The following is a 25,390-nucleotide window of genomic DNA, read 5'->3' on the forward strand; positions in this document are numbered from 1 at the left end:
CTCTGACCCATCTTTAGCGTTGAGACTGAACGGGTCCACAACACTGGTTGGCACCTCCTTCACCATGTTGGGCATGTCATCCTTCTGGTCACTAAAGAGCCGGTTGGATGCCCGAGTGGAGGTCATCATCACGGCTATCTGAGTCCTCTGTTGCGTCCTCCATGCTGGAGGGAGTGCTAGAGAGCACCGACTCAGGGGGCTTGAAGAAATGCAGAAGTGTTTTTAGCTGCTCTATCTCAGAGGATAAGTAATCAACCTTCTGAGTGAGGCTCTTATTTTTAGACTGTTTTACCGGGGGGGGGGGGGGGGGGGGGGGGGGGGGGGCGCCATCGGTTTTGTGTGGGCTGTCCCTCTTTTGGTGGCCTTGGGTGGGTCCTGGCGAACACCGCCGAACACTAGTAAATTATCTGTGAAATCCAGGCCCTCAACCTTCACAGGCAGGATGGTGCAGTTAATGCAGGGGTCAGAAAGGGCCTCACGTAGGTGGCCAATGCCTAGGCAGGCGGGGCACAGGTCATGACCATCTTCTACTTGTAGTTCAGCTCCACAAGAGGAGCAGCCATGTATGCCCAGCATCATGGTGATGCAGTGTTCTCTCAGCTCAGAATGTGAGGAAAATAAATTACAAAATATAAATATAAAATATTTCTTAAGCAATATACTAATTCATCAAATTAAGTAATATAATAGTAACCGGAGAATGTATACACAGTAAGGGTAGAGAGCTACAATAATTTCAGGTGACCCTAGCTATGACCACAGGGCAACTGTGACCTGTGGGTCAGAGCGCGAAAATTGCCCTCCAAGGCTGTGTGACAGCTCATTCCTACCTCTCCCCTTTATGCGAGGATATCGGGCTTCCATGTCTTCTGCTGACTTAGCCCACCAGCTAGTGTGTGTGATACTCAATTGGGCGCTCTAACAATAAAAATACATGTATTCAAAGAAATATGGAAGACAGTTGGGAGGAGGCGATAACAGGTGAGACCATTCTTGCCAATGAGGGCAGATTCGAGTGCGTTATCAGGCACAACTCCGATATTTTTCTCAAAATTGCTGGGATGTCACGTGTCCTACTTATATCAGTACACTCGTAACAACCTAACGTATATTTGATCAAATAAACCACACGTAGCAAATAATCCATGACATCTTTCGATAACTAAATTCGACACTCATTGGGCCCAGGTATCCATCTCTTCCCATATCCACCAGCATCAGCATGCTCCAGCATGCGTCTAGACTTTACGTCTTGGCGACGTTTGACTTGAGAACAAACGCACGCAGTTGCATTTAAATACATCGCCTCGCCGGTAGATTTCTCGAATGAACTGAGAGCAGTAAACATTGACGTCTCTTGAATTAATATATTGGCAACACCTACGCCAAAACAGGGTAAGTCATTTATACAGCAATATTTGCAATTGAACACGTAATTGAACTAGCTAGCATTTAGTTAGCCAATGGCATGGATGGGGCGCAGAGGCCGGGGTTAGATTGAATGCATAGCTCTATGCCAATGGTATATGGGGGTTTAGTTAGCTAACACGACTGAGTTGTTACCAGACCAGCTAGTTAGCCACCCACAGATAGTTTGCGCACTATTAATATGTAACGTAGCTATCTAACATTACTTTTTCTTTACTAGCAAGATAAGCTAGCTGTTAGGTTGAAAATGACAACCTAGTTAACGTAACTTAGAAACGTTAGCTAGCTAACTTTCATTACAAGCAGACTTCATGACTAACTAACGTTGGAACATTTATTTGATAGTAATTTCAGGGATATTCTAGCTACCTAACATGGGTAGCTTACACATCTGCAAGACAACGCTTGCTTCTATCCTCGTAATTTCCACTCACCAATACGTCTAAATTAACTACCCAACTTTACGAAAGCTAGTCCAACTGAACTAAACTACCTAGTTAGTTACCTAGCTAGCTAGCCAGTGTTCAGAAGGGATTCTGTCTTTAGTTAACAGAACTGACTGCAGCTTTCTTCAACTCATCTTCTCCTGATCATGATAATTTCCCTTCGTTTCAGGAATGGTCCCCACTGAACCAGTAGTAGGCCCCCCCCAACCTGTTGTATCTCTGACATGATTATATGGCATAGAAATGTCCCCCCAAAAATAATCACGTGTGCTTTTTCTAACGTGACATGAAGTTGAAATCAACATTTCTCCTTTTGTGCTTCAACAGAAAATGGCTGTGAACGTTTACTCAACCTCAGTTTGCAGTGACAACTTGAGTCGTCATGACATGCTTGCCTGGATCAACGAATCATTACAGATCAACCTTACTAAGATAGAGCTGTTATGTTCAGGTAATTGGCAGGTTATGGATTGCACAACTGCATTTGTTCTTCCATTACTTCATATGGTGTAGATTGCTTATATGGTTAGGGAAAATGAAAGTATATCCTGTAATTGATGTAGCCTGAAGGTTAAGCCTACTTTCCTTTAGTGTCAGTATGTCATCATAGAGGAATAGTTCATTAGCATTTGTGTTGACCCCTGGTGTGCCTGTCCTCTCAAGGTGCGGCCTACTGCCAGTTCATGGACATGCTCTTCCCCGGCTGTGTGCCTTTGAAGAAAGTCAAATTTGCTGCAAAACTAGAGCACGAATTCATTCACAACTATAAGATCTTGCAAGCTGGCTTCAAAAGAATGAGTGTCGAAAAAGTAAGTGGGATATTGCATTTTCCCTCTCAGCATGTCCTAGGCTCTAGTCTACATCCAGAGCTCTATTTGCCAGGCTGATTTATATATTTTTGAACTGTTTGCTTTCAAAGCATATTAATCTATTGATCCTTTTGCTTTCTGTCTGTACCATGTGTTGGCTTGTAACATGATAACAATTCAACAACGGCATGTTGTTGGACTTACACATCTGAGTTGCCCGTAGTGTTGGTTTGTCTGTGTGTACCAATGATGTCAGCTGTATACTTCTCTGCCACTGCTTGCTAATTGTGTTTACTGCTGAGCTAGCATGACTTCTCTAGAGTGGCTCACTGATATTGACTTTCCTGTGCCCGCAGAGACAGGACTGTTGGCATCCTATGCAGTCTCCACTCTATTAGTCATTGGTTCTCATCCAGCAGTTAGATGGTGTATTTGTTGGATTCGGCTACTGCGCAGTGAAGAGCTGTCCTGTCTTTGAGAGACAGAGAGCAAAACACTTCAGAGAGTTTAGATTTTCTCCAATTCAGTGTCATGACAAAGTCCCTTAGAAATGGACAGTCCTCGTCTCCTAGTCTCTGTGTGTTATATCCACATCCCGACAGCATTTCTAACGGTAGTCACTACCTCTGCGATGCATGTTTAGTCTAAATCAACTGTGTATGATGTGGACATCCACTAGTGTTTATTTAACCCTATTTCTGTGGTGTTGAATTCACTTACCTGGTGCTTTGTTCTTTCCAAGATCATCCCTGTTGACAAGTTGATAAAAAGCAAGTTCCAGGACAACTTTGAGTTTGTGCAGTGGTTCAAGAAGTTCTTTGATGCCAATTATGATGGGAAAGAGTACGACCCTGTGGAGGCTCGCCAGGGCCAAGACTCCATGCCCAACCCCGCCATGTCGGCCCTCAACAAGCCCAAGAAAATCCTCAACGCTGGTGAGAGTAGTAGCTGAGCATGTGCAATGTTTTTTTAAATATATTCACTGTGGAATTACTTTTTAGGAGTGGTTCCCCTACAGAAGGTTCTAGGTGGGGCACAAAGGCCCCAAAATCAACATCTTGAGACCTGTTGAACTAAAATTGTCAATTGAAAGCAACAAAATCAAAATGCTTTTAGTTTGGGGGGAGAATGGAAACACTGTAGGAGAAAGACTGACTAGCAGCAAGAAATGGCTTCTGTAAGCAGTCTAGAGGTGATTTGTCTTTCCATACTTAAATCTACTGAGCTTGTCAATAACAACATCTCCCCATCTCTTTTCTGACTGGTTGCTTGTTCCCATCAGCATCCCAGCGAGCAGCAGTTGCCAAGGTAGCACCCAAAATGGCGCCTAGCTTGGCGCGGAGACCAGGGGCTGGCGGAGGTGACGAGGAGCGGGCAGAACTCATTCAGGAGGTACTGTCATCCATCCTTCCATTCATGTGCCATGTCTTATTAGAAATGATAACAATTGGTTTGACTGAAGCCAATTGCCAAAGTTCAGAGATACAGGTTATATCAGCTGTTTCCCACCTCCCTCTTCCCAGGTAAATATACTGAAGTCCACCATCCAGGACATGGAGAAGGAGAGGGACTTTTATTTCGGCAAACTGAGGAACATTGAGCTCATCTGCCAAGAAAAGGAAGGAGAGGGTGATCCCACACTGCAGAGGATCGTGGATATACTCTACGCCACAGATGTGAGTTTAGTCAACATTACACACAGCCTCACCGGGTCACTTCAGCTTTTTTAGGTTTGAGCCCATGTGTTTTGGTTCAAACAACTGCTGATGCCTTCTTAAAATTCAGTTTGTGGAATGGCATGTATGTAGCTCAAACGGAATGCTAAAGTATGCTCATACAGCTTGTGCAGTTTCCTTCCCAGGCGACGCATGATTGGTTCATTCTGTTTGAAATTGATGCGTGCTTAGATCAGAACTGCGTCGAATAAATGCTTGATTTAGCTTACGTTGCACTTTTGGGACTATTCCATTGGTGCCTTCTATACCAGGCAAACCAAATGAAATGCCACTCAAGTGTTTGAAAACTACACTACAGGGCCTCCCGGGTGGCGCAGTGGTTAAGGGCGCTGTACTGCAGCGCCAGCTGTGCCATCAGAGACTCTGGGTTCGCGCCCAGGCTCTGTCGTAACCGGGAGGTCCGTGGGGCGACGCACAATTGGCCTAGCGTGGCCGGTAGGGATGTCCTTGTCTCATCACGCACCAGCGACCCCAAGGCGGGCCGGGCGCAGTGCGCGCTAACCAAGGTTGCCAGGTGCTTCCTCCGACACATTGGTGTGGCTGGCTTCCGGGTTGGATGCGCGCTGTGTTAAGAAGCAGTGCGGCTTGGTTGGCTTGTGTATCGGAGGACGCATAACTTTCAACCTTCGTCTCTCCCGAGCCCGTACGGAAGTTGTAGCGATGAGACAAGATGTGCTACTAAAAAAAATTGGATACCAAGAAATTGGGGAGGAGAAGAAGTAAAATTCAAAAAGAAAAAATATACACTGCCAAAAGTATGCGGACACCTGCTACATCTCATTCAAAAATCATGGCCATTAATATGGAGTTGCCCCCCCCCCCCCCCTCCTTTGCTTCTATAAGAGCCTCCACTCTTCTTGGAAGGTTTTCCTTTAGATGTTGGTATATTGACTTGCTTCTATTCAGCCGCAAGTGTATTAATGAGAGAGGACACTGATGTTGGGTGATTTGGCCTGGGTCGCAGTTGGAGTTCCATTTCATCCCAAATGTGTATGATGGAGTTCAGGTCAGGTCTGTGGAGCCAGTCAAGTTCTTCCACACTGATCTCAGCAAACCATTTCTGTATGGACCTTGCTTTGTGCACAGGGGCATTGTCATGCTGAAACAGGAAAGGGCCTTTCCCAAACTGTTGCCACAAAGTTGGAAGCACAGAATCGTCTAGCATGTCATTGACTGGCGTAGCGTTAGGATTTCCCTTTACATGGAAACCCATTTAATGAAGCTCCCAGTTATTGTGCTGACATTGCTTCCAGAGGCAGTTTGGAACTCTGTAGTGAGTGTTGCAACCGAGGACAGATGACTTTATAATTGTTTTATTACGTGCTTCAGCACTTGGCGGTCCCGTTCTGTGAGCTTGTGTTCCTTCCTACCACTTCGCGGCTGATCCAATGTTGATTCTAGACCTTTCCAGTTCACCAAAAACAGCACTTGATGTCGACTGGGGCAGCTCCATCAGGGCAGAAATTTGATGAACTGACTTGTTGGAAAGGTGGAATCCTATGGCGGTGCCATTAACGTCACTTAGCTCTTGAGTACGGGCCGTTCTACTGTTTGTCTATGAACGTTGCATGGCTCTGTGCTTGTCAGCAAAGTGTGTGGCTGGAATAGCCAAATCCACTAATATGACGGGATGTCCACATACTTTTGGCTGTGTAGTGTATTTGGCCCAGGTCAGACATCGATCTCAATTTGAGTGTATTTCCGCTACGTTGAGTCCTATAACCTGATATCTTCCTCTTCATCCCTCTGTGATCTCAGGAGGGCTTTGTTATACCGGACGCTGAGTCAGAGGACCAGGAGGAATTCTAACGTTCAAGACTGGATCATGCAGCTTTTAATACAAACCCTCAACCCACCAAACCCCTTCAATCAGCTACAACATCTCTATCCTCTCCCTACATACAACACCCACTCCAAAAAATGTATCATGTTATGCGTTTGTGATCTCTGAGTGGACTGTATATCAAATGTTTGTTTTCTGTAAAATCAAGTTGAAATAAGTGTGTGTGTGAAGTACCTCTTTTGAAAGCCCTTCTCTGGGTCCCATCCCATTGGCCCTTATCAGCATCATGTTGTTAGAAGGCAGCCATTTGGGTCCAGAAGAGTGAACTGTCTGTAAGATGTCACTTTTTTTTTATTTGCTTGTCTTTCCCCTCAATTTCTGTGTCTGTTCCAGGAATTGGCGTTACAAGTTCATTGGAACCTGCACTCACTTTTGTACATAGTATTTTTCTTATTTTACCTGTTTTCTAAATTATCACTGTCTTTGCCACGTGTAGCAATTGTTTTCTGGGTCTGAGCAAATTCACTTTGTTAATGTAGTGATCGTGGGACATTTTTGCTTTACTAACCAACTGTTCATATCTCTCAAACCTAGTTGAGTTATCTACTTTCATTTGGTCTCCTCCTGTTTGGAGATACACTTTTTTAAATTCTTTTTTTAAACGGTGCAATCCTTTTTATTCTAGGAAAGTGGCACTTTTTTTCTCTCAAAGATTCAGGTCAACGTCTCTTAGTGTGGCTGCAATTCTCGGGACAGCTCATAACAACCTGACGATATTTATGAAGAAACATGTTAAACTACAAGCTTATGGTGGAATATTTTGTGCATGTTTGTCTCTTGGATGTTGGAAGACATGTGCACTGTGGATGCTAGAAACTCTCTGGTCCCAAGCATATCCCAAATTACCCACAGTTTTTTTTGGGGGGGGGGGGGTAATTTCTCTTGTCTAAAATTGTTCAGTTGGCAGGGGATGGAGTGTTAACTTGATTTAGCACCTCTAGTCTCTGCATCTTCTTAGGGAATGCAAAAGGTGGCTGATGTTTTTCTAAGTTCATTTATTTTTTTTAACTCCTGTCTTGCATTTGAATCTGTTTTGATTATGTAGCCACTGCACCATTGACAGGTTCTAGGCCCAAAATGCTGATGCACAAATAGAACTGCCAGTCTCTGCACTGGAAAATCAGAGATTTTATTTTTATGAATTACAAACATTTGCCAAAAAGAGAGCACAAAGTCACATATGTAGGTTATGAAAGGTATTTAATAATAAATACCTTTGCCTTATTCTTATACCTTTCATAACCTACATATGTGACTTTGTGCTCTCTTTTTTGGCAAATGTTTGTAATTCAATTTAAAGAATTGTCATTTCAGATCTTGTTTTATTTCTGCTGCTCAGAATGGACGTCTAGAGAATCTGGCAAATAATAAAATGCTCTGACAGGCTGAAATGACCTATCTGATTAATTAGAAGTACATAACTCACAAGTCCAAAGTCTTGCCTCCTTACAAGGCCTGTTAAATAATGTATAATAAATTGAACAGTAATGCCACAATGTGATCTATAGCATCCTTTGGTTGTGCTGATAGCTGGGCATCAGCTTTGCATGTAGTTTTTTTATGAAGGGGATTTTCTGATGCTGAATATGTAATGAATTTGCTTGAAGCCCACGTGGGAGCTGCACATAGATTTGACCATTGTAGTGTACTTTAGTTTTCTGGCACTAAAATGGGACCTTTCTAGGTAATGAAGGAAGTTTGAATGTTGTGCATTTCGGAACGTTTTTGCATGGTGATGCCTGGCTGTAATATTTTTTTTTTTTCAATGACGTTTTGGTCCTCGTTACGTTCTTCAGGACCACAACCCTAATTTAATTTGTCTACTTTTTGGGATTACCATGTCCAAAACAGTGTTTCAAAATGTATTGGGATATGAATGTGTATGTTTTAACACACACAAATAATCATGACTGTTAACCTTGAGTCAAGAAATGTTGTTTTGAGTGATCGTTTAAAATCATAATTGTCTTTGAACTTGGCTTGTTTGATGACTAAACTATACTGGTGGCAGATTTTTGTGGGTATTTGGGTCTTAAACACTGGTCATGTTCCAGCAGTCTACAACCAATGGTTGTGTGCAACGTCATCGACTGTGCAGTCTATCAGTTTGCTATATATGTGGTTTGCAGATATTAAACACTTATCCAGGAGTTGAGATTTGGCAGACATCTATAATGTAGTCAGTCTGGAAGGTGGAAATTGATTTGTTGAGGTGCATTTTATATACAAGGCAGAACCCCGCAATGGCCTGTTTCAATCTAACCTGGTGCCAATCTTGACCTTTAACCCTGTTAGCTATTGGTTTCTGATTGTATTATTTTCTAGATCTTCTGAATGATTGGTGTGGTTATTGGAAGGAGCCCTTGCAGCTCTTGTTTTTTGGGGTGTGAAAGATCAGTGGTGTTGCATCAGATCTCCCCTGTGACATCTGTGTTGACATTCTGGTACATTGTGGGCCTTGTGCCACCTTCTGCTCTCTTTTTTTTGGTTATTTATTTAGTGATTTTTGTTTACATTTATTGATAAAAATATATTTCAGCGGGAAATGTATTAGATTTTTTTCTGATTTACTTAAAATCATGTTAGCCGACTCAAGTTTCTTACAAACAATAAAACAGTATTTCACCGTAATATAACGGTGATATATGGCAGAAATGGTCTGTTATTCGATTGACAAAACAAGCAGTTCTAGTTCAGAATTTGAAATTCACATTTCCAGGTCAACTTGCCAGATTGGAATTCCATTGCTGTGACATCATAAAGAGTGTGCATTATTCTGGAATGTCAATTATTTAGTGAATCTCAATTGTTGAAAAGCCTGAGACGACAACAAACCAACCATATGGCCTAATGTTAGTCATGGGAAGTACTTCGACCCAGGGCAGCAATACCAACATGATGAAGGTATCTTCAGAGGCCTGGTATGTGCATTGAGTGATAAGATTTCTGTCTAGCCATTTACACTGAGGATCATAATTTTGTAAATGTTTATCACAATTGTCTGCATAAATAACTTTTCTTCCAGGTCCCCTACTGATGGAGACAAGCACAAACAAAATGGACCACAGGTATAGTGTAAAGACCACTTGTGCATTACAGAACCTTCTACTGTATTCTTCTTGGTCTGATTGTCTGGTTGTGAGAGATGTAAAAGTACTGTTATTCCTTCTATCCCGTCCCTTGTTGTGTAGCCGACTGCTGGCAGCGGGTGCACAAAGAGTGACTCCCCAGAGGAGGGCGAGAAGAGGAACCAGGGACGTGTGGAGGACCAGATCAACGAGGAGCACCTTCAACGGATTGAGGCCATGTTCCATGAAGCAGACACCGACGGAGGGGGAGGTACATAGATTTCGTACCTCTCATCCACACCCCATCTCCTGTTGATCCAGTTCTGATAGTGAAATCCACTAGCTTGACGTTTGTCTATATGCGGTAGAAATTAACCTGGAGACAAGGGTACCGTTCTGATGTCTCACTCCTCATGAAAGCCTCTTGACTATAGCAGTGCCATCGCTGTGCTCATTTTCAACACCATCTGAAGATACGTTGTGGCATGATCAGAAATACAGTGGGGCAAAAAAGTATTTAGTCAGCCACCAATTGTGCAAGTTCTCCTACTTAAAAAGATGAGAGAGGCCTGTAATTTCCATCATAGGTACACTTCAACTATGACAGACAAAATGAGAGAGAAAAAATCCAGACAATCACATTGTAAGATTTTTAATTTATTTATTTGAAAATTATGGTGGAAAATAAGTATTTGGTCACCTACAAACAAGCAAGATTTCTGGCTCTCACAGACCTGTAACTTCTTCTTTAAGAGGCTCCTCTGTCCTCCACTCGTTACCTGTATTAATGGCACCTGTTTGAACTTGTTATCAGTATAAAAGACACCTGTCCACAACCTCAAACAGTCACACTCCAAACTCCACTATGGCCAAGACCAAAGAGCTGTCAAAGGACACCAGAAACAAAATGGTAGACCTGCACCAGGCTGGGAAGACTGAATCTGCAATAGGTAAGCAGCTTGGTTTGAAGAAATCAACTGTGGGAGCAATTATTAGGAAATGGAAGACATACAAGACCACTGATAATCTCCCTCGATCTGGGGCTGCACACAAGATCTCACCCCATGGGTTCAAAATGATCACAAGAACAGTGAGCAAAAATCCCAGAACCACACGGGGGGGACCTAGTGAATGACCTGCAGAGAGCTGGGACCAAAGTAACAAAGCCTACCATCAGCAAGGGCATTGAAGATGAAACGTGGCTGGGTCTTTCAGCATGACAATGATCCCAAACACACCGCCCGGGCAACGAAGGAGTGGCTTCTTAAGAAGCATTTCAAGGTCCTGGAGTGGCCTAGCCAGTCTCCAGATCTCAACCCCATAGAAAATCTTTGGAGGGAGTTGAAAGTCCGTGTTGCCCAGCAACAGCCCCAAAACATCACTGCTCTAGAGGAGATCAGCATGGAGGAATGGGCCAAAATACCAGCAACAGTGTGTGAAAACCTTGTGAAGACTTACAGAAAACGTTTGACCTCTGTCATTGTCAACAAAGGGTATATAACTTCTTGACGATACCCATCCCGGTACCGGGATAATTGTCATCAGCAACCGCTGAATAGCATAGCGCCACAGTCAAATAATATTACAAAAAAATATTCATGAAATCACAAGTGCAATATTGCAAAACACAGCTTAGCCTTTTGTTAATAATCCACCTGTCGTCTCAGATTTTGAAATTGTGCTTTACAGCGAAAGCAATCCAAGCGTTTGTGTAAGTTTATCGATAACATAACATTATGTACACTAAGCAATAAGTAGCTAGGTCACGGCAATCAGAAAAGCAATCAAACAAATAGTTTACCTTTGATCTTCGGATGTTTTCACTCACGAGACTTTTGTTCCATAAAGATTATTTTCATACCCAAAATACCGACGTTTGTTTGTCGCGTTATGTTCAGAAATCCACAGGAAAGAGCGGTCACGACAACGCAGACGTATATTCCAAATAATGTCCACAGAAACATGTCAAACGTTTTTAATAATCAATCCTCAAGTTGTTTTTAAAATATATATTCGATAATATTTCAACCGAGTGTGTAGCTTTTTCAAAAACAGCGGGAGAAACAATGGCAGCTTTACTTAGTTGCGCAAAACTCACTCTGAGAGCCCCCACCTATCCACTTACGCAATGTGATCCTTCACGCTAATTTTTCAAAATAAAAGCCTGAAACTATGTCTAAAAACTGTTGACACCTTAGGGAAGCCATAGAAAAAGGAATCTGGTTGATATCCCTTTAAATGGAGGATATGCATGCATAGGAACACAGAGGTTTCAAAATCAGAGGCACTTGCTGATTAGATTTTCCTCAGGCTTTCGCCTGCAATATCAGTTCTGTTAAACTCACCGACAATATTTTTACAGTTTTGGAAACTTTAGAGTGTTTTCTATCCTAATCGGACAATTATATGCATATTCTAGTTTCTGGAGCTGAGAAATAGGCAGTTTCAAATGGGCACGTTTTTTTTTTAGCCAAAAACGAAAATACTGCCCCCTACACGCAAAAGGATAACAAAGAGATAAACTTTTGTTATTGACCAAATACTTATTTTCCACCATAATTTGCAAATAAATTCATTAAAATCCTACAATGTGATTTTTCTGGATTTTTTTTCTCATTTTGTCTGTCATAGTTGAAGTGTAACTATGATGAAAATTACAGGCCTCTCTCATATTTTTAAGTGGGAGATCTTGCACAATTGGTGGCTGACTAAATACCTTTTTGCCCCACTGTACAACCACGGTTCACCACTATTATCCTAATGACCCCCTTTTCTCCTCTCTTTCTCTCTCCCTCGCTGAAAGGATTGGATATGGAAGAGTTTCGTGAGGCAATCAAGAAGATCATGGGTGACATTGATGATGAAGATGTGGACATTATCTTCATGAAGGTGGACACCAACTGTGACGGCGGTGTGGACTGGGTGGGTGTCTGTCTGGCCAAGCTGGTAGTTTTCAGGACTGTTAACAAAGGCGTTTTATATTTCTCAGGGTATGGGTTAATGGGTACACGGTAGGGCGAAATTGGGACTAGGGGGATAAAAAGAGTCAAATTTCATCCTGCCTCAGGCATTTTACATGCTCTGGTGGGTATGTCCCAAAGAGTGCCACTCGTCTCTCACAGTGAGCCCCCTCTGCCTCAAACCCCTAGCTGCCACCCCAAACCATTATTTATGATGATCCCTCGCCTGTTACTAGACAGAGGGCCAGACCAGGGATGTCTGTGTGCTGAGGCACAGAGGGTGACTGGTGGGAGTCTCTTATCTAAATGCCTGAAGAGTGAATAACCCCAGCCCCCCGCACACACACACACACTGATCCAGGCCAGACTCCTACTAGAAAGACTGGAATGCAACATCCACTCCAGAGGGAGAATGGACTTATTTGAATAACACATGATCTCATTGTTTTAGTTTCAAATGGAGTTGGATATGATTCTTCATTCCTCACTGACATTTTTACTACATTTACTCCCTATATGAATACATCCACAGGCAGGCAGCTTGCTCATGAAACCCATGGATCATTAGACTTTTTGGCAAACCTCTATGCTCACAAGCAGTGAGCAATATTAAAAAAATTCCACCTTTCTCCACATACTTAATGGCTGCACCCAAAATGAAGGCACAGAAATGCACACCTGCTTAGAAGAGGTGCTGGCTAGCAGAGTAGAACACTTGAAAAAGAAAAGCAGTGCTGCACATTCAACGTAGAGTTTGATCTGAAGCTATTGTGTTTTTGCTATCATTATAAGTGTTTGTAGGCGTATGTAGCCAAATTGTATTTATGATCACATGTTATCCATTCATGACTTATGTCTATTGACATCTGTAAATCAACCAATGAAATCAAGCCACAGCTAGCTTTGATTATGGACACCGGTGTGTGTGTGTGTCCTTTCAAACTATATAAACTAGTGATCTGCAGTGTTTGTCGTTATACTCTGATGAAGATAGCTTGGCTGTAAAATGATTTTGTCAAATGATTTTGCTTCTGAGCTCCTAGAGTGTGACTTTCTTTTTTATGCATCCAAAATGACACACTATTCCCTACTCTCTAGCGCACATGTGGGGAATAGAGTGCCATTTCTTATTCGCCTTTGGACATACAGTAGCTCATGATGTGTGCCTGTCTGCCTGTAGGATGAGTATCTAAACTACATGCTGCTGGAGTACAGGGAGAAGGACTCCCTACAGAAGCAGAACCGTCCCCTCTACTTCCCTAAACCTCTAAAGATCATCCCTGTGTAAGTGCTCTCTCACTTGGATCCTATTCATTACGGCACACCGTTGCAAAACGTTTTGCAATGGAAAACAAAAACGAGCGTTTCTTATTGGAAAAGTCCAAGCAGTCCCTCTGTGTTTCAGTCCATTAATTCGACCCTGGGTTAGGTGTGTTGTCATGGTACGGTGCCATGCCTGGGAGACCGGAGAAGGATGAGATGCTACAGCTGTATGTGAGACGAGTGATGGCTCTCCGATAGACATGGATGGTTCCCATTATCGTTGGCTAGGACAATTACTCCCCAGTTGTATGTGTGTGGAGAGGGTGAAAGAGATTATTTGCATATAACAGCGCCTTTTGTAGTTTCACATGTAAATTATTCAAAGGGTCCAAGGATTTTTGCCATGAATCTCCCATACTTTCTAACCCCCACTCTTTACACCCACGCCCTTTGCATTCTTCTGTTCTCTCAAGTGTATGCCTTCTTTCCTATTCTCTGTCTGTACGGGGTTGTGTGTGTCTGGTGTGGCCATGCATGCATCCCCCTGTCTGTGTCAGTGACTCATGATGACTCATGTCCGTGGATGACACAGCACTGCTACTCTCCTTACTCATGGTGTGTCTATCTGAGATCACTGGCATCCAGTCCCCCTGGGGTCTATTTCTGACTGTAGGAGACATGGATATAGGCAGTCTACAAATATCACCAGAGAATGGCTAAGATAATGTCATTTAATGGAATCGTTGGAGAACAGGTCTTCAGAAATATTGCAGCTTGCCACTTTTTTTCTCATATATTTGACAAACAAAATACTCTGAATCCTAAATGTCCAATAATCCACACAGGTTTTGTTCTTTGACTGATGTCTTGGTGGTTTGTGAGGTCTGTGTGGTTTCTGTCTGGTTCTCTACAGTGCCCACTGTGAGCCCATTGTTCGGCTGCAGTTCTACCCCTTCCAAACCCCCCAGGCAGAGAAGGACGGGGGGCAGGGCAGGGCCGTGCCCAAAACCCGCGCCCAGCTGGGACGCTACCTGTCTGTCAGCCGAGATGGCATCCTCAACTACTGGAGCGAGAGGTTCAAACTGACACGCACTGTCAACGTGAGTGTGTCTGTGTGTGCACGCCACTGTGTGTGTACAAGTGCATCTTTGTGTGTGTGCACACTTAAAACACCAGAGTACTTCCCTTCAGAGGTTAGACTGAGGAGAGAGGAATTCAGTGCATTGCATGGTAGGATGAAAAAACATGAATTGAGTCGATGCTGCTCTTCCATAGAGAAGGATGGATGTCCTGTCACCACCTAGTCTATTTTAAAGTTGGCCACAATGACTCATCCATGGATATAAAGTAGACACCTGCCATGGCAATAAATCAGACCGGCATAGTTCCGCTCCACTGGGACAGGTGGTGCCACACATCACCCGTCTGATTGGGCGGGCCACTGAGGACACCGTAGGCGGATTGCCTCGTCTCTCCATGGATCTGTTAAAACCACTGCTTCTGTAAAGGCTGACCAAGATTACCAACATCTCAATATATCTAAACCCTCTGAATCTTGCATGGTATGCTATCTCTGTAATGTGATCCAGAAGACCTATGCACCAAGCAGGTGTCTTACTTCAACCTTATTACAAGTGGATTAGTGGTCTATACACAGTATACACGGAGTATACAAAATATTAAGAACAGCTGCTCTTTCCTTGACATACTGACCAGGTGAATGCTATGATCCCTTATTGATGTCACCTGTTAAATCCACTTTAGTCAGTGTAGAGGAAGGGGAGGAGACGGGTTAAAGAAGGATTTTTAAGCCTTGAGACAATTGAGACATGGATTGTTTATGTGTGCTGTTCAGAGGATGAATGGGCAAGACTTCTATTTAAGTGCCTTTGAACGGGGTATGGTAGTAGGTGCCGGGTGCACTGGTTTGTGTCAAGAATTGCAACGCTGCAAGAATTGTCCCAACACCCAAAAGACATCTAGCCAACTTGACACAACTGTGGGAGTCAACATGGGCCATCATCCCTTTTAGTTGAAACATCAACATTATCGCTTTTATATATATATATAGTTGAAGTCGGAAGTTTACATACACTTAGGTTGGAGTCATTAAAACTAGTTTTTCAACCACTCCACAAATTTCTTGTTAACAAACTATAGTTTTGGGAAGTCGGTGAGGACATCTACTTTGTGCATGACACAAGTCATTTTTCCAACAATTGTTTACAGACAGATTATTTCACTTATAATTCACTGTATCACAATTCCAGTGGGTCAGAGGTTTACATACACTAAGTTGACTGCCTTTAAAAAGCTTGGAAAATTCCAGAAAATCTTGTCATGGCTTTCAAAGCTTCTGAATTGGAGGTGTACCTGTGGATGTATTTCAAGGTCTACCTTCAAACTTAGTGCCTCTTTGCTTGACATCATGGGAAAATCAAAAGAAATCAGCCAAGATTGTAGAACAAATATATAATTCTAGACCTCCAAGTCTGGTTCATCCTTGGGAGCATTTTCCAAACGCCTGAAGGTACCATGTTCATCTGTACAAAAAAAAACGAAGACATATCTAAGTGACCCCAACATTTTGGATGGGAGTGTATGTGTGGTTGTAGTGGTCTACTGACTTTTGACCGTCCTTCTCTATCTGTCCTCTATCAGTTGGACCAGCTGAAACGAGCCCCCCCCTCCACCTCCATCCAACAGATCTGGGTAACCGACATGATCTGCTTGAGCAACCTTAACCTCCTGGCCATCTCCTCCACCGGACGAGACGTTGGTGTGTATGCATGTGTGGAGCCTGCAGCAAGTGCATGCGAGGGTGTGTGTCTGTAAGAATTGTAATTAACCCTGAACAAAACCATGAACCACATCAGACCAGATTCGGTAGTAGCAATTTAACATCCCTCACTTTCACTTTGTATAGCTTTAGACATTATTTAATGTGTTTCTCTGTGTATTATGCCTGTCTGTGTGTTAGAGTTTTATGACATCAGCGCCAGCAAGTGTGACATTGTATTCTCTCTGACTGGACTGGAGGGCTACGTGGTTGTCATGGATTACTGGTAGGGCATTGGCAAGTGCATTGGATTTCCGGACACTAGCTAGTCTAGCAACTTCTATTACTGATGTTACTTAATATACTGATATATTACTGATGTTTTTAGATTACTGATAGGCAGAGGTGGAGAAGTACCTAATTGTCATACTTAAGTAAAAGTAAAGATACCTTAAATAAAAAATGACTCAAGTGAAAGTCACCCAGTAAAATACTACTTGAGTAAAAGTCCTAAAAGTATTTGGTTTTAAATATACTTAAGTATGTGGTTAGGGAGATAAAAGACAGTAGGGATGATCATGGATGTTCTCTTGATGTGTATGATTTGGACCATTTTCCTGTCCTGCTAAGAATTTCTAAATGTAACGAGTACTGTTGGGTGTCAAGGAAAATGTATGGAGTAAAAAGTACACATACCCCCAAAAACAACTTAAGTAGTACTTGTAAGTATTTTTACATAAGTACTTTACACCACTGCTGATAGGGCATTGGCTAGGACTTTCAATTACTGGTATGACATTGGCTATAGGGCATTACACATTTAGATAAAACATCAGGTCAGTCAAAGGGAGGATTTGTTAACGGTGCATTTTGTTATGTAAGGCTAATTTCCCACACTGTCTGTGTCTGTCTATATGTCTGTCCAGGTCAGATGGAACCAAAGCAGTGTTTTCGATAGGGGATATTGAGGGTTATGTGTCTGTCTTCATCTCCAGTGATGTGCTCCAGTATGGACTGTTCAACAGCGGGGCCTTTAAGTCTGGTACTAACCCTCCCTGTCCTGATGCAACACTCCATTCACTGTACATTATCAAACCCTTCACTGTACATAATTCAACCCTTTCTCTTCACCTTATGATGGTTCTCAGCTAGTTGGGTGGATGGTTACCCTCTCTCTCTCTGTCTCAGGGGGGAATTGCCGCATCCCTGTCCCAGCTCTGTTGAAGAACACCTCCAAGTATTTCCTGTGTTTCAAAGTGGTACGTTGCTCTACAAAGGCAATTATTCTGGTCAGTCTAAGAGCAGGAATCTGTACATGGTTTTGTTATAGCCCAGCAGTTACACTTGATTCATATATTTAACTAATTAAGGTCTTCACTTCACTTACAATTATGCTGAATTGGGGTCTGTTACTGTAGGCTTTTGAATGAATGTCCACCCACCAGTAGATCTTTAGGACTGGAATGAAGATTTGGGTGGACGGTAACCCTCTCTCCTGCTCCAGAGTTTTGCAGAGATGTAAAGGATTTGATGAAAATAACGTTAATGATAAGGTCTCTATTTTTATAATAGTCAACACAGTTTTACGTCTGTTGGAGAGGAAGGAAAAATAAAGGGATGACAACAGCATTGTGAGAGATGGAGAAGGGGATGGGGTTATGTCTCTAGAGAGTGTCTCTACCTCTGTGATGGATCAGTCTGTCACAAAGGGACTGTCCCATTTACCCATCTGTGACCCTGGGGACATATCACTGACTAATACATGCTAATCAGGTAGAAAATGATAGTCTGCTGGTCAGGGGGGAGCCTGGGCCGGAAGATGGACTGATAGTAGACCACATACTTCCATTTGACCACATGTGCCTCCACTTCCTCTCAGCAGCCTTTATTACACTACTCTATTACCTATTTATTACGTTGGTCTCTTATTTTATCAGGATCCCGCCTTTTTCACACCATTACTGTATCTCTACTTTTCATGCCTCTGTGCCCCCCCCCCCCCCAGGCCCTGCACAATAACTGGTGCCATCAGATCCGCTTTCTACCGGAGTTAAACGCTGTCGCCACCTGCTGTGCATCTGACCAAACTTCCATGGTTCTCACCACTGTGCCCCACTCTCAGAAGGCTAAAATACAGTACGTTGCCCCTGCCCGGCACACAGTGCATGCTCCTACATAGTGGTCCAGGAACTCTCTCTTCTACCTTATTCCACTCACACGTATCTGTATCTCTGTCGACCGTACAGAGGAACAGGGCCCATATTCACAAAGCGTTTTTGAGTGCTGATCTAGGATCAGCTGCCCTTTTAAAAGTCCTACTTTAAAGACACTGAATAAGTGCCCTGATTGTTACAGTAGCATTTTGCTCATTTTCACAAAAGTACTAAATGTTTAGGAATACAATTTGTTTCCAAAAGTGACTGTACTTTCTCCATCATAGCAACTCATTCTTTCAGCTGAGGAAGGGAATCCTCTGCTTTGACTACTCTCCAGAGTTTAACATTCTGGGTAAGAGATTGATTAGGATGAATCCTCCTTCACTAAAGTCTAATAATAAGGCAATTAGTCATTTGGGTTATGTTTGTGCAAAAATATCAGCAGTCTTTTTTTCACCACCTGCATTTTTGTTTCTTACATGTCAAATCACTTTGTGTAGATAAATAAATTTCAAAGTTAAAAGAAGGGTTGTGTTTTGAATTTGAATCCCTGTCATAGTGACTGGAGGCTTTGACCGCATTGTGAGGATATGGAACCCGTACGTGAACAACTGTGCCACCTCTCAGATGAAGGGCCACTCCACAGCCATCACACATATCATGGTCAACAGCAGCGACAACAAGATCATCAGCATCTCCAAGGATAAGGTCTGTCTGGGGACAAACCTGATCTACGGTCTCTGGTTACTCGGTGATCAGGATTACTTGAAATCATGTTATGAGAAATGTGATGAGCAAGAATTGCCATGAATGTAAGAGAAGCACTGCTTGATTTCACGCACATGATCACACTGTTTTCTTTCCTATACTCTGTCTCTGTCTCTCTTGGTCTCAGAATGTGCGCGTGTGGGACCTGCAGGACTGTGCCTGTCTCCAGAACATCCACTCCAGGAATGTGACCATGAGTCGCTTCCCTATCTCAAGTGTCCACTACAACAGAGACACCAACACCCTAGTGCTGGCCACCTTTCTGGTATGCTCCCCACCTTGTTCATTCACATACTGTAGGACACATAAAAGGGGACTGATTGAAGTAATCAAGGCCCTAGGAAGATTATCGTCTCACATAAATATGTTACAGCTTCTCTAGCATCAACAGCTATGCTTTTTTTTGCCTATTATAACAGCAATATTTGTGCAGATAGGGGTTCTACATGGAGTGGTGGATGATGTGGATACTGTTCACAAGCTGCAGACATCACATGAGCAGCCCCTGTGTACAGCTCTCTATAACACCAACTTCAAACAGGTGAGTTGTTGGGTATACTCTAAAACACCAGTTGGCTGGATGAATGAACAAATAACTCATTCATTAAGATATGAATGAAAGAACAATGTTCTGTCCCATTTGAACCCCAAGGTGCCTGCCTTCTGTCTGTTCCAGGTAGTGAGTGGCTGTCATAACGGCGTGGTGAGCGTGTGGGAAATCCTGACTGGGGAGAAGATCATGCAATTCCAGACATCTCCGGAGAAGGCGGTGGAGGTGACGGCCATGACGTTTGACGGGCCCAAGCGCCGCCTCATCACGGGGTCCAAGGATGGTAGCCTGCGCCTTTGGAACTTCAACAACGGAGCGCTGCTAGCTACACTCCCCATACTGAATGATAACGAGGTAGAAGTTACGCCTAACTACAGATCAGGGATCAGTAGCTAGCCTACCTTCGTTCAGCCTTATCCAATAGGGGGATAAGAACATCTGACCCTGCTCTTTTTCCAGGTGACTGGGGTCATTTACATCAACCAAAGGATATATGTGTCCGGCTGGAGCAAAAGGGTCATGTGGTACTTGTGAGTACACCTCCCATCGACACCATGTGTCATTAAAGTCTGCAGGGTTAAATGTATACTGAGCAATGTGACGACATCACACACTGCGGAACAACTTCACGCCGGATGATGTTGTATTTCTGAGTGTACCTTTTTAAGGCTCCTCTGATGTCGTGTGGTTGTTGCTATGGCTGCCAGGGATGTGAAGGAGGATATGGAGATGGAGTACCGTATCTGGAACCAGTACCATGCCGAGGATATCTACTCCATGCATGCCCACGGCAACAAGATGCTTGTGACCGCCTCCTACAGTGGTGACATCATCGTATGGAACATCGACTCGGGGCGGGCTTTCTGCCGCTTCAACGCCTGCGAGAGTTCGCGACCACTGCTGCCCAATCGGGTGAGGGGATAGTGATCATACTTACTTTTTGACCAATCCCCTAGAACAGGGGATTTCAAACTGGGGTCCATGGCCCACTAGGGTACGCGGAGGTACTGCAGGGGGTCAGTGTAATTTTTTTAATATTTGTTTTATTATTTGGAGAAAAAGTATTATTTTATGAATATTGCTAGCTATAACAGAATGCCATTTTTATGTCTGTCCAGTATGAAGGAAGTTATATGTAGTTTCACGATCCAATGCTAACTGGCGTTAGCACAATTAATAAAAATCTACAGAAACAGTTAACATGCCAACAAAAATATTTTCTCAGCTGCCAAGATACCTTTCTAGCTAATAGGGTATGTTAGAGTTTACACTTCCTCTTCCAATTAAGTGTGTGGAGGTCAAAATAATGAAACTCTATTCATTTTAAAATGTTGATTACTTCTACTTGCCATTATCATTCACCTGATAATCAATCAAATGTATTTATAAAGCCCTTTTTACATCAGCTGATGTCTCAAAGTGCTGTATAGAAACCCAGCCTAAAACCCCAAATAGCAAGCAATGCAGATGTAGAAGCATGGTGGCTAGAAAAAACTCCCTAGAAAGGCAGAAACCTAGTGAGGAACCAGGCTCTGAGGGGTGTCCAGTCCTTTTCTGGCTGTGCCGGGTGGAGATTTATAACCGTACATGGACAAGATGTTCAAACATTCATAGATGATCAGCCGGGTATTATAATAATAATAATCATCATAATAATAGTAATAATCATCATCATCATCACAGTCGTTGTACAGGGTTTAACAGGTCAGCACCTCAGGAGTAAATGTCAGTTGTTTTTTTATAGCCAAGCATTCAGCAGGTGCGGTAGAGAGAGGGAGTCGAAAACAGCAGGTCAGGGACAAGGTAGCACGTCCGGTGAACAGGTCAGGGTTCCATAGCCCCAGGCTATAAGACGCAAGTTTTTTTCTTTTTTTTTTCTAACATATGACGGGCGTCCCTGGGTTGCCAGTTTTCTTGGGCAGGGGGTCCCTGGGCAAGTAAAGTTTGAAAACCCCTATGCTAGAAGGCTAAATGATCATGTTTTTGTTGTCCAATCCTGCCTTCCAGGTGATTGACAGGTCAGCTTTTGACAGATTTGAGGTATCAGAGTCTAAGGGCTCGTTTGATGAGAGCGAATGGACAGATTCATCAGAGGATAGAGGGGAGGCCACAGTCTCCCAGTCCAGCCAGGGGGTCTCAGTGTGGCCCGATGCACCCCCTCCTCATCCCCCTTCTCCTCAGGAGGACAAGGACAGCTCTTGCAGCAGCACCCCTGAGATGATCCAGGTGAGACATTCTGACCCATAACTGCTGACCAGGGTTAAGGTCCATTCATGAAGTGAATTGAAAAAATAAATCGCTGTGTGTTTTCAATGAGGATGTATTATTTGCCTGAATTGAAAATTGAATTGACCTCAACCCTGCTTCTAACCCTCCCATTGGCTTCTCTCTTAGTTGATATTTGACCTTGTTTGACCCCACCAGGAGGAGTCAGGCGCTGAGAAAGAAAATGAGAGAACTCATCAGAAGAAGTCACCAAAGCAGCGGCACAAGAGTGGCAAACCTCAGCCGATCAGTGCAAAAGAGTTAGAGAAACCCAGACAGGCTGTGGAGAAGGTATGGGCTAATGGACCAGTCAGTGGGAGTCTGTGGACGCAGCATTGGACACCCTCAGACACTGAGCAATTTTCCCACGACATCAGAGCAGATCAGGTCACAATGATGTAACAAGTATCAACAAATTGGTTGAACACACACAAATCCCCTCCTTCACTCCCTCAGGCTCTTTTCCTGGGAACCAGGGAGCGGAGCCCTGACACAGCCATCCTGCTGACCAGTGCAGCTGACGGCTACGTGTACGCCTGGTCCATCCACCACCTGGGGGGGCTGCTGGGCAAGTTCCGGGCGGTCCACTCCGAGGGCACGGCCATCAGCACCATGTCTACTGATCTGCAAGACCAGATGCTGCTAACTGGGGACAGCACCGGCTACATCATGGTTGGTCGGAAGAATCATAGAGGATTAGTAGCGCAGAAGTTCCCATATCAGAATATTACGATATACAGTGGGGAGAACAAGTATTTGATAACCTGCAAAATCGGCAGTGTTTCCTACTTACAAAGCATGTAGAGGTCTGTAATTTTTATCATAGGTACACTTCAACTGTGAGAGACGGAATCAAAAAAAAAATATAAGAAAATCACATTGTATGATTAAGTAATTAATTTGCATTTTATTGCATGACATAAGTATTTGATACATCAGAATAGCAGAACTTAATATTTGGTACAGAAACCTTTGTTTTCAATTACAGAGACGATACATTTCCTGTAGTTCATGACCAGGTTTGCACACACTGCAGCAGGGATTTTGGCCCACTCCTCCATACAGACCTTCTCCAGATCCTTCAGGTTTCGGGGCTGTCGCTGGGCAATACGAACTTTCAGCTCCCTCCAAAGATTTTCTATTGGGTTCAGGTCTGGAGACTGGCTAGGCCACTTCAGGACCTTGAGATGCTTCTTACGGAGCCACTCCTTATTGCCCTGGCTGTGTGCTTCGGGTCGTTGTCATGATGGAAGACCCAGCCACGACCCATCTTCAATGCTCTTACTGAGGGAAGGACGTTGTTGGCCAAGATCTCGTGATACATGGCCCCATCCATCCTCCCCTCAATACGGTGCAGTCATCCTGTCCGCTTTGCAGAAAAGCATCCCCAAAGAATGATGTTTCCACCTCCATGCTTCACGGTTGGGATGGTGTTCTTGGGGTTGTACTCATCCTTCTTCTTCCTCCAAACATTGCGAGTGGAGTTTAGACCAAAAAGCTCTATTTTTGTCTCATCAGACCACATGACCTTCTCCCATTCCTCCTCTGGATCATCCAGATGGTCATTGGCAAACTTCAGACGGGCCTGGACATGTGCTGGCTTGAGCAGGGGGACCTTGCATGCGCTGCAGGATTTTAATCCATGACGGCGTAGTGTGTTACTAATGGTTTTCTTTGAGACTGTGGTCCCAGCTCTCTTCAGGTCATTGACCAGGTCCTGCCGTGTAGTTCTGGGCTGATCCCTCACCTTCCTCATGATCATTGATGCCCCACGAGGTGAGATCTTGCATGGAGCCCCAGACCGAGGGTGATTGACCGTCAACTTGAACTTCTTTCATTTTCTAATAATTGCGCCAACAGTTGTTGCCTTCTCACCAAGCTGCTTGCCTATTGTCCTGTAGCCCATCCCAGCCTTGTGCAGGTCTACAATTTTATCCCTGATGTCCTTACACAGCTCTCTGGTCTTGACCATTGTGGAGAGGTTGGAGTCTGTTTGATTGAGTGTGTGTGGACAGGTGTCTTTTATACAGGTAACGAGTTCAAACAGGTGCAGTTAATACAGGTAATGAGTGGAGAACAGGAGGGCTTCTTAAAGAAAAACTTAACAGGTCTGTGAGAGCCGGAATTCTTACTGGTTGGTAGGTGATCAAATACTTATGTCATGCGATAAAATGCAAATTAATCACTTAAAAATCATACAATGTGATTTTCTGGATTTTTGTTTTAGATTCCGTCTCTCACAGTTGAAGTGTACCTATGTTAAAATTACAGACCTTTACATGCTTTGTAAGTCGGAAAACCTGCAAAATCGGCAGTGTATCAAATACTTGTTCTCCCCACTGTATGTGAATATGGTTGTTTGCTGCTAGCAGACGCTTATCTGAAGCTACTTACAGTTAACACTTTCTATCCCCCTCCACAGCTGTGGGACATAGAGAGGTACTGCTTCTGTATGCAAGGGGAGCGGGAGGGGATGGCCCCTCTGGAAAAGGCCGTTCATCTGCCCAGCCTCATCCCCAGGTACTGTAAGGTGACTGGGCCTCGCAGGATGAAGGTGGAGAAGAGAACCGAGGTGCAGCATAGAGAGAGAACATACTAGAGTAACACGTCATAAACCTTTCTAATTTCTAATAAACCATTCTAATTTGGTGGGTGAGAGTAGGAGGAGATGGTTACAAAATCAGTCATGTTCTGTATGGCACACTGTAGTGAAATGTTTTGCAACAGAAGACCGATATCAGTGTTACGCAAGTTTCTGTGGCACATCCTCCATTTAAAAACGTTTTCTCTGCTTCGGGCCTACCGCACACGACCCTGTTCAGACAAATTTTACATGTTGATTTCAGTGGCTTTCTGGGAAATAAATATTGAAAATACATAGCAACAAATCCATTGTTGCTTTCTCACTGACTAATTAATATACACTGAGTGTACAAAACATTAAGAACACCTTCCTAATATTGAGTTGCACCCTCTTTTGCCCTCTACAGGGTGTCAAAAGTGTTCCACAGGGATGCTGGCCCATGTTTACTCCAATGCTTCCCATAGTTGTGTCAAGTTGGCTGGATGTCCTTTGGGTGGTGGACCATTCTTGATACACATGGGAAACTGTTGAGCATGAAAAACCCAGCAGCGTTGCAGTTCTTGACACAAACCAGTGCACATGGCACCTACAACCATAAAGGCACTTAAATATTTTGTCTTGCCCATTCACCCTCTGAATGGCACACATACACAATCCAATATTTAATTTGTCTCAAGGTTTAAAAATCCTTCTTTAACCAGTCTCCTCTTCTTCATCTACACTGTCATGGAAAAA

General features: G+C 43.5%; 3 protein-coding genes across 6 annotated transcripts; all 3 read left to right on the forward strand.

The window, feature by feature from the left end:
• Positions 1–856: 856 nt before the first annotated feature.
• On the forward strand, positions 857–8,545 carry LOC109869286 (microtubule-associated protein RP/EB family member 1). Of its 4 annotated transcripts, none has more exons than XM_020459328.2 (7): positions 857–981; positions 2,202–2,325; positions 2,538–2,683; positions 3,426–3,618; positions 3,966–4,075; positions 4,207–4,359; positions 6,178–8,545. In XM_020459328.2, the coding sequence occupies exons 2-7, from the start codon at positions 2,205–2,207 to the stop codon at positions 6,226–6,228; spliced, it is 774 nt and encodes a 257-aa protein (XP_020314917.1). In that variant the 5' UTR covers positions 857–981; positions 2,202–2,204; the 3' UTR covers positions 6,229–8,545. The 4 variants fall into 4 exon arrangements, with proteins under 4 accessions (XP_020314917.1, XP_020314916.1, XP_031659950.1 ...); XM_020459327.2 differs by lacking the exon at positions 857–981 and adding an exon at positions 1,193–1,395; XM_031804090.1 differs by lacking the exon at positions 857–981 and adding an exon at positions 1,420–1,522.
• A 10,233-nt stretch (positions 8,546–18,778) lies between these two features.
• Positions 18,779–20,433, forward strand: LOC109869716 (WD repeat-containing protein on Y chromosome). The gene is made up of 6 exons (XM_031804136.1): positions 18,779–18,840; positions 19,048–19,196; positions 19,384–19,521; positions 19,690–19,797; positions 19,933–20,160; positions 20,266–20,433. Exons 2-6 carry the CDS (start codon positions 19,116–19,118, stop codon positions 20,338–20,340), a joined length of 630 nt encoding a protein of 209 aa, XP_031659996.1. The 5' UTR covers positions 18,779–18,840; positions 19,048–19,115; the 3' UTR covers positions 20,341–20,433.
• Positions 20,417–25,026, forward strand: LOC116357001 (WD repeat-containing protein on Y chromosome-like). The gene is made up of 5 exons (XM_031804135.1): positions 20,417–20,718; positions 21,814–22,032; positions 22,231–22,362; positions 22,528–22,743; positions 24,494–25,026. The coding sequence occupies exons 1-5, from the start codon at positions 20,503–20,505 to the stop codon at positions 24,668–24,670; spliced, it is 960 nt and encodes a 319-aa protein (XP_031659995.1). The 5' UTR covers positions 20,417–20,502; the 3' UTR covers positions 24,671–25,026.
• The last annotated feature ends 364 nt before the right edge of the window (positions 25,027–25,390 follow it).

Source organism: Oncorhynchus kisutch, linkage group LG24 (assembly GCF_002021735.2).
Source record: "Oncorhynchus kisutch isolate 150728-3 linkage group LG24, Okis_V2, whole genome shotgun sequence".
NCBI lineage: Eukaryota > Metazoa > Chordata > Actinopteri > Salmoniformes > Salmonidae > Oncorhynchus > Oncorhynchus kisutch.